This window comes from Salarias fasciatus, chromosome 4, assembly GCF_902148845.1.
Source record: "Salarias fasciatus chromosome 4, fSalaFa1.1, whole genome shotgun sequence".
Lineage (NCBI taxonomy): Eukaryota > Metazoa > Chordata > Actinopteri > Blenniiformes > Blenniidae > Salarias > Salarias fasciatus.
This window is the reverse complement of record NC_043748.1, coordinates 12,123,815-12,133,646: the sequence shown is the minus strand read 5'-3', so window position 1 is coordinate 12,133,646 and position 9,832 is coordinate 12,123,815. Positions and strand designations below refer to the sequence as shown.

General features: G+C 45.0%; 1 protein-coding gene across 1 annotated transcript; it reads left to right on the top strand.

The window, feature by feature from the left end:
- The first annotated feature begins 3,178 nt into the window (after positions 1-3,178).
- Positions 3,179-9,553, top strand: tfap4 (transcription factor AP-4 (activating enhancer binding protein 4)). The gene is made up of 7 exons (XM_030089156.1): positions 3,179-3,316; positions 5,915-6,080; positions 6,173-6,271; positions 6,391-6,561; positions 6,697-6,840; positions 8,959-9,126; positions 9,243-9,553. The coding sequence occupies exons 1-7, from the start codon at positions 3,228-3,230 to the stop codon at positions 9,399-9,401; spliced, it is 996 nt and encodes a 331-aa protein (XP_029945016.1). The 5' UTR covers positions 3,179-3,227; the 3' UTR covers positions 9,402-9,553.
- Positions 9,554-9,832: the final 279 nt, after the last annotated feature.

The window sequence follows — 9,832 nt, the reverse complement described above, 5'->3', positions numbered from 1 at the left end:
AACAGGGTATTCCATTTTTATTCCCCCTGCAAGAATGAGAAGAACTCCTAAATCTATGAACTGCATTAAATTCAATGGAAGAATGAAAAAGCACAACAAAGGGTTGATTTTAGAAGTCAGGAGGTGTCAAACTTATTTCAGCCCATTGCCTCATTCTTTCATATCTAATATCTTTTTACAAAACTGGAATAAGTTCAAATTTGCAGTAAAAAGTACAATTTTTCAAATAATATAATTTTTAACCATGCAAAACACAGTCAGACATTGCAGTGCAGAAATAAAGTTTTCTATTTGCAGCATTTTGTTATTTTCCCAACTGCTTTTGCATATCCAGGAGTGATGCTAAAAGCTGACACTGTGGCATCTGAGCTGTTTGCAGTCCCTCCTTAGAAATGGAAATCACAGTAACTTCAGATTTATTACCATGAAATTATCTGGAACTTTATAACCACTGACTGCACCACAGTTTGGAACCAGATTATTTGGTTTCTGCATAGAACACCAGTCTGTAAACTGATAGGTTTGTAATAATAAACAAAAAAAATCAATCATCCCTCATAAATATTCTGGAACACAGCTTGTTCAAAAAATATTTATTTTACTAACAAAAATCCTAAACAGTACAAAATGATGCAGCTTATAAAAAAATGAACTTTAAGAACTATTTTTGAATATTTGAACTATTGGCTGGACTAAACCAACAAAGAAAGACACAAAAAGAAGAAATCAAATCATTTCTTCATTTCTAATTCATCATTTGTGAGTAACTTTTTGAACATTTATTTATTCATCCGTTTTATTTGTCTCAGAGCATTATCCACAATAAACTAAATCAGTTATTCTTGCCATTATTAAGTGCTTCTCTTACATTAAATATATGAGGAAAAGAAAAACACCAAAATGAATAAATCCCAAACCAAAGATTAGGACACTGAACCTTCGAACGGTTATAAAATCTCAGCATTTCCCTAACAGTTCTTTCAACTTTTGAAGATTTTCCTAATCTCTTTAGGGTTAGATGAAATTACACAAAGAGTATGAACTATGAAATGACAAAATAAGACAAAGCAGGATTTAACATTTAACAACAGTTTGGAGACAATGAGATGTTCTTTATGGAGCGGGTTGACATTTTCCAGTTTAAACATCGAAACACTGTTTGAGATTCTCTGCAAAATGATTATACTTGTTCATATTTACACATACAGGTTTGCTTTAATCTCGCCATCTTTATGAGTGATTCAAGCAGAACACTGTAGATCACCTGCATGAAGTTGACTAGAATAAATTAAAATTAAGACCTTTTCAAAAATCTTTTTATGAGGTTGCAAAGCTACCTAAATTGCATTGTCTAAATGATTCTGCATCTGCGTCAGAGTTGTTTAACCCTACAGTGATGTGTATCTGCACTGATCACGTTGTGTGATCAGCTGCTCACCAGGAGAGTCAGTCTTTGTGGCCTCTTCAGATTTTCCCTTTTTTCACCACTAGAGGGCGTGAAGCAGCGCGGAGGAGGACGGGATCACCTCAGGAAACCTGTCTGATGGTGAAATGTCTGTTTCTGAAATGAATTATTCAACGTGTAAAACAGATGTACGAGCATTAAACACCCACATTATTCACATTTACTCAATCATGTTGCCTAATATTTGTTCTCTAATATTCTACTAATTGAAGAGCTCAGATCAAATTAGGAAAAAGCAGAATGACACGTTTCCTGCTTAGTAGAATGGAAATTGCCTCTGATAAAACATTTTATTAAGTACCTATATTTAACTATTAAGTGGTGCTTGCATATATTTGAGAAAATGGATTTTTAGTCATCTTTTTTTGTTTCAAAAGACAAATGGAAGAAAAATATAGTTTCGTTGGTAATAACAATATTGGCTTATTTATGCAGATAGTCAATTCTATGAAAAATTTACATTATATCCTATTTTATTTGGTTATTTAACCCAAAATAAATAAATGGCAATGCTCTAAAGGTGTTTTGGTGTCTCTTCCTGTATGATTTTCCAGCTGTTGTGTAAATAGAAGCTCGGCTATGAGGACTGATTACCACCACAAACAAAAACCAGCATCTCTTCATGTTTCTGCCTCATGGCTTTGCTGTGTGTGTGTGTGTGTGTGTGTGTGTGTGTGTGTGTGTGTGTGTGTGTGTGTGCGCGCGCGTGTGCTGCAGGGCTTCATCTACACCCCACACACACACACCTAAAATGGAGAGAATCAGTGATCAGACGGGTTGTGCAGCAGCAGCAGCAGCAGCAGATCCATCCAGGCTGTCCCTAAAAGCCCTCCCAGTCCCCGGTGCGCTGTTGCTGTGCAGCGCTGCCAGCCCGTCAGCTGATTGTCTACCGGAGCGTCTGTCTGTCCCCGCTCTGTCCCTGTCCCAGTCCCTGTCCCAGTCTCTCTCCCAGTCCCATCTCTTTATTTACTCACCAGGCTCAGCTCAGCTGTCAAGGTGCGGTTGACATGTGGGTGCCAGCTGGTCCTTGAAGAAAGACTTAAATTGTGAATAAAGGTGTATCTTTTGTTTAAAACACGTCAATCCCTTTTTTTTTTTTTTTTTTTGTAATTAATGATTTAACCTTTCAAGGGGTTAAAATTCAAATTATAATACAATAATTACGAGGGAAGGTGTGTAAAGAATTTTTTTTATTAAAAGACAATATTGATGATACAGTATAAATTCACTAATTTTGTTTTCTTTTTTTTTCTACAAATCCCATTAAAGTGTCTGTGTCCTCTTTCTTCTCCTCCAGTCGGTGTGTTTGTGCGCTGGATGGTCCTTTGTTTACGCGCAGCCCCCCCCCCCCCCCCCCCCCCCCCCCCCCCCCCGTCTCTGCGGAAGGAGTGCAGTGTGTGACTCCTACCAGCTGTTTCCCGCCTTGAAAGCCATCCGATCAGCTGCACACACACACACACACGCACACACGGTCATGCAGAGGGAGAAAGCAAAGGGGAGGGAGAGAGGAAGAGAGAGAGGTAGAGCGCCACACACAACGAGGGAACCCCATCAGCTGGAAGTCGAGTAACATTACAACTCTCAGCAGCCTGAAAGTACTACATTACACCGGAGAGGGATTCACATCTCCCGTTAAAGGCTTCACCCGCGCAGGATCACGGGTTTTTTTCTGTTTTTGTTCACCGACGTCCTCGTTTTGGGAGAGTATTTTCTGTTTTTTTTTTTTTTTCTAAGAGGGGGACCAAACTGGCGAGAGGCGAGCATGGAGTATTTCATGGTACCAGCTCAGAAGGTGCCCTCCTTGCAACATTTCAGGAAAACGGAGAAAGAAGTGATCGGTGGTCTCTGTAGGTGCGTATGCCTCGTGCGATCGACCCCACGCGCCGTGTGTATGATTGTTATTATTATTACAAGCCGTCTGCCGCGAGCACACACGCACTTAGCGACGTCGCTGAGGCAACATGCTTGATCTGATGTGTTATTGTGTACACGACCCTCTCCCGGGGAGCTGCGGGCTTTATTCCTCCACAAACACCCCGGCCGCGGTGCTCCCCGTCACGGAGAGGCTCGCGCTCGGACCCGTGCGCCCTCCGCGCGCTGTTATTTTGCACATTTGCCAGTGAAATCGATGTATTTTGTGGCTAACAAACACAAACCACGTGGTTCCGTGCACACCACGCTGCTGCTGCGCTCCGGAGCGCATCCCTCGCCTCTTTTATCCTCGAATAATCCGCCCCGCCGTCACCCTCGGGTGCTGAGATTTGCACCGGACGGGGGGGGGGGGGGACAGGTCGGGGTGCCGCGGCGCGATGTCGGGGTCTCGGGGACTGGCGATCCCCCTCGCCGAGAGCTGAAGTTATTGTGGGTAGTGCGGCCATGCTTGTGGCTTCAGCTAAAAGTGATGAGGGGGGGGGTGGAGGGGGGGGTCTGGCGTTTGTTTCCTGCTCATGGAGCCTTTTGCTTTCTTTCACCTCCCGTGTGTAAAACGCACAGCTGTTATCAGAACGCGCCGCCGCTCGAGGCGGCAACAGTTTCCAGCGTGGTTTGAGCGCGTCCCGCCGCGGAGCCGCCTCCACTGCGTCTTTTCATCCCCGCAGCTCCGCTGCCATGCTGCCTGCCGCATTGTTGTAATGGCGGAGGACACGGAGAGGCTGGCGGAGCACGGAGGTGGTGTCGGGCTGCGGCGGCGCGACGGAGGCCGCGTGTTTGGATGCGGGAGTACATTCATTACCGCTGCGTGTCCGGTACAGACACGTTTAACGTTCGCGGGGCGGCCGGGGAATTAAAAGTGGCGTTATTAATAAGGGGGTGTGTGTCTGTCTGTGTGTGTGTGTGTGTGTGTGTGTGTGTGTCGCGGAAGGCCCGTCGATACGTCCGCAGCCCTCTTTGAAGAGGGAGGCGGACGGATCTGCTGCTGCTGCTGCTGCTGGCGCGAGGCATTCTGGGAAATGTAGTCCCCCATTCCTTTCTGTAATATTTGACTTTTAAAATGTAAATTTAAGTTGCTGAAAAGGGGACATCAATATATTTGTTTTATTTGACACCACACATTTTACAACTTATATAGGTATATATCGATTTTTTTGACATTACAGTAGAAATTAAGCTAATGGATTTATTTACTAGTTTATCAATTGATCTGTAAAGTGGCAGGAAATGTCCGGTTGAATGATTTATTTTAATTGCATTGTACAGGTCTCATATATTTTCATTTTGCATTAAAGGAGCAGGTGGACGTTTAACTATAGAGTTGACTACTGCTCTCCATCCATCCACACTCTACTGCACTTTATTCCTATTTTACCGAGGGGAGGACTGACCTGATCACATTTTTCACAGATAGGTGTCTTTTTAGTTTGAAATGTATGTTTTTGGACTACAAAGGGAAACAGAAGTATCCAGAGAAAACCTATGTGCACACAGGGGGAACATGCAAACTCCTCAGCACCCTGTGGCAACTACTGATCAATACATTGGCATATGATTCGACTTCAGCTCTACACAGTATAAATATTATTACCTTAATATAATTGTTGTCTGGATCACATTCTCTCCACAAAAGAGGTGCAGAGCTTCAAGTTTCGTGAAAGAAATATTTCAGTGTCCGTTAAACCTTTATTCTGTATTTATTTTTTGCCTCTTGTCGGATGAGCCCACAAGTTTGCAGTGTAACAAGTGTTCAATTTCACCAGGCACGAATTTTATGCACTGAAAAAAAGAAACAATTCTCTGGCATGCCACACGTGCATTCACTGATTATTGTTTTCCTCTTTGTCGTTGGCCCCCTGTGGGATAGTGATGGACAGCCAGTTGGCTGATCAGGGACCTCACACTTAAAAACTTTAAAACTAACTCATTCGTAAACGATTCCAAAATAATCACTGTTACATCATTAGTGCTGTGCTATTACTGAAGATGTTTTAAGCTTTGACCTTTCCACTTTGTGCAGACGCTTCCTCTGTTTGGGAAGTTCGAGCTCAGTTGGCCAGTTTTGGCAGAGGATGTGTTTGTTCAATGTGCCGCTGCAGTGTTGCTACGTGTGTGTGTGTTTCGCCGTGTGTCCCCCGCACACACGCTCCTTTTCTCATCTGTGTCTGCACGATTGTTCCCGGTGTTTGCACCGAGGCAGCTGAGTCAGTACAGATAAGAGCTTGGCTCGAGAGGTCCCAGAGATACTGGAGTCGATACAGAGGATGCTGGAGGAAGAATTTGTGTCGCCCCCGATGCATGTGGCACGAGGGTATTCAACTGTTTCTTTTTTTTCTTTTTTTTTTTAAAGGATAACTTTGAATATGAATCGATCCAGAAAGTGTGGCATTCTCCAGTCAACAAGTCAAGCTTTCTGAGCAGCAGCAGTCACAGATTTAACATTTCTCCGTTTCTTGCTTTGTTTCACCGACTGGCTCATCGTCGTAACTCCTTTTTGCTCCTCTGGCCTTCTCCCTCCAGCCTGGCCAACATTCCTCTGACCCCAGAAACAGCCCGGGACCAAGAGAGGCGAATCCGCAGGGAGATCGCGAACAGCAACGAGCGTCGGCGTATGCAGAGCATCAATGCTGGATTCCAGTCACTTAAAACACTCATCCCACACAGCGACGGAGAGAAGCTCAGCAAGGTGGGGCGTCGGCAGAGGTTTGAGTCGGATCACGATCAGTTTGCAGGTCTGGAGCGCTCTTTTCGTAACTCAGTTGTTCCGTTGCTCTTCAGGCTGCCATCCTGCAGCAGACGGCGGAGTACATCTTCACCTTGGAGCAGGAGAAGACGCGGCTATTGCAGCAGAACAGTCAGCTCAAGCGAATCATCCAGGTGAAGCCAAATCATAACCCACCTGCAAAGGCTTCAGCGTGTTTTCTGTTCTAAACTCTGATCAAATTTAACAAACGTTTTAAACCAGACTTCCGTTTTTTTTTTTCTCTCCACTAAAGGGGTTAAGTGGCTCCTCTCCCAAGAGAAGACGTGCAGAGGAGAAAGATGAAGGGATCGGCTCTCCAGACATCCTGGAGGAGGAGAAGACCGAGGATTTAAGGAGGGAGATGATCGAGCTGAGACAGCAGCTGGAGAAAGAGCGCTCAGTCAGAATGACGCTGGAAGATCAGGTAACGGGAGGAAAACAACAACCACAACAACAACAACACCGGAAGCGCAAACTCAGCGGTCCTGAGGCGCGTCGGCCGATTGCTGGTATTTTGACTTTACGGACTTTTACAGTTGTGTTGTTTTCTGTGCGTCAGATGCGTTCCCTGGACGCCCAGCTGTATCCAGAAAAACTGAAGGCGATCGCTCAGCAGTTCCAAGAACATCAAGCCCAGAGTCTGGTGTGTCTGCAGCAGCAGAAACAGCTGGAGAGGGAGCTCACTCCGGCCCACAGCCCACAGGTTAGCAGCATCTGCAAGTCACCGTGACTCATTTCAACTGAAGCACGCTGAGAACAAAAAAACAAATGCAGCCAATATTCACACAAAATAACATAATACAGAATACAAATCAAAGTCTGCAAAAGATAAAAAAGACTGGTTTTATTGTGCTTTTTGATCTGAATCAAAGGATTAAAAGAAACTTTATAATTTAAAGAGTTTTCACACCGAGTTGCCTCCTTTCCTCTTCCCGTGATGCGGTGTCAGATTTCATATGACTCATCCTGCACTTGACCCGTCCAAGAGAAATGCAAAGAACTGCATCCTGACTCTGGTCTGTCCGGACTCCGGAGTCATCTCGGGACACGGGCTTGAACTGACGCGGATGTGGAGCACAGATGCAGCACAATTGGCTACTGAAAATGTAAATCAAATCCGGATTCACTCGGCTCCCAGACATCTATTTTTAGTACATGTCTGTTTGCAAAAAAAAAAAAAAAAGAAAAGAAAAAGTAGTGAATGTGTATCTGGATTTTGCTTTTGTAATCGCTTGACGAGCTTCCCCTCAGTCATGACCCGCAGGCTTACTTTGGTCAAGCCGTGTGCTTTCCGTGTAAATTCTATTTAATCAATGATCTCTGCTCGGATGCTGTACAGATGAAAAAGCAGACAGCCTGACAGGTCTGAGCCCGCCACTCTGCCACTCTGCCACTCCGTCCTTGGAGGAAACAAAACCCTCCTCACATACTGATTTCCACCATGGCAGTAGAGCTGTCGGCTGCTGGTAAAAATCCATCCAGGTGATAAAAACAGATACATATGCATTATTCAGACACAGATACGTTATTTTGTCAGACAGCGGGACTCATTAGTTCATAAAAGGTGGAAAAAAAAACAGACTTTATAATCCGTCAATCATGACAACTCGCAAAACACTCTCACACACACACGTTAATCCATCAGTGTACTGTACATTTCACAAAGACGTAGTTGCACATGACAGTCCAGAGTTAGAGCTGTCAGCGGCTCGGGCAGATTTACGGTGTGTTAAATGAGTCTCTCCGCCGTGTCTGCCTGCCGCCCGGTGTCCCGTTTCTGCTGGCTTATCCCGTCTGAACACGATGCCAAATCAATCTGCGTGCGATTCATGCCCGTCCGCTCTTTGGGGCAGATGGGCTCTTCTAATAAAAGATGATTGATGCGTCCTGCATTCGCCGTCTGACACTCTGTGTCTTACTAAATGGAACTTAATAACATTGTTCATAAATTAAATCTCTATCTGCAATAATTCAGTAATAACTAGCTTCCAGAGAAAGGTTTTCAGAAGATTTAATTTGTGGTTTGTTAACAATGTGGATTCCTATCAACTCAGCCTGCTTTGATACCTTTTAACTTTTACTTTAAATGAAGAAAAACAAGGAACCAGACTGACTCCACAGATCTTCAAATAACATATTAGAAATAAATGAAACATTATGAATTAATTGCTAAATTTGAATAAAGGTTGAACAATTTTTTTGGGGAAATATCGGCGATGCTCCGACTGGGGAAAAAAAAAAACCCTTCTATCTAAAGACTGACCTCCTAATAATATCTGTGTCTTGTTCCTGGACTTTCAACGCTCTGAACCCCCGACAGAAAAGAGATGATGGACGTCACTGCTGAACTTAAAGACTCAGCAGCAGGTCATGAGGAAGTCAAGCCGACGTCAATACTTCTATCAGTTAAACATCTTCTCTAAAAACAGACTCTGTAAGTAAGTTACTATGAAAAGCTGCAGCTTTTACAGATCAGCGATCAAAAATATGGTGTATCACAAGGTTTTATAAAAGATTTTGCTGGATCATCTGATTCAACATTCCCTATCTTATTTGCAAAAGACACCAATTAGAATTTACTAAAACTGACCCAAATTACTAATCAATGATATTAAAATTGACGAGGTTTCTCAAACAGAAATGATGGGTATTTTAGTTGACGAGAGGGAAATCACATCAAATACTGTATGTCTGCAACAAAGTGATGAAATTTGATGCTGCTATTCATTTATTGTTCATTTAATTTAGTCTGTAAGTCTTGTCCTTTATGGAAATATGAACATTTTGGGAATAAGGTTTCATGGCTGCGTCCTCTCCCCAGGTGCTGGCCCCTGCTACGCCGCCTGCGCCCACACACCACGCCACGGTCATCGTCCCCGCTCCCGTGCAGCCCCCCCAGCCCCATCACGTTACCGTGGTAACCATGGGCCCAACATCGGTGATCAACACAGTCTCCACGTCTCGACAGAACCTGGACACCATCGTCCAGGTGAGACCCGGGGTGGAGAGACTCCCCTGAACGGCTGGATGGTAAACGCCAGGCGCGACCACTAGAGGGCGCTGCCGTCTCTCTGACGCCTCTCCCCTCCGCCTCCCTCCCTCCAGGCCATCCAGCACATCGAGGGCACCCAGGGGAAGGGCTGCGCCGGGGAGGAGGAGCAGCGGCGGGCGGTGATCGTCAGCTCGGGCCGGGTCCTGTCCGACGCGGCGGGCTCGGACACGGCCTCCAACAGCGACGGGCCCGACGACTGCTCGCTGCCTTGAGCTCGGCCCCCCCTCCCCCTCCGGCCGGCGCCGTTCAGAACGCACGCTCACATACACGCACACACACCTAACACACAGAAAGGCCCGGGCAGACGGCGGGCGACTATCACACGGCGGACATTCACAGGGCTGATAGTCAGACTGAAGCACTCACTTTTTGTTCTTTTTGGTTGTTGTTTTTTTTTTGTTTTTTTTAATAAATACACACCATGTCGTACCGTGATAGGCGGCCCGGATAGGTTTACATGTAGACACTCGTACCTGCAGTTTGTTTCGCATCTTTTCCTCTGCTTATCTTTAGCTCCTCTGCAAGCTCCTCCACTCACAAACTCATGACTCTTTTTTTTTTTTTTTTTTTTAAACCTCTAGATTAGTAGAGCGACTGCTTCCCTGACCGCTCCGTCGTACTGGATACTAGTATCGCGAATGTC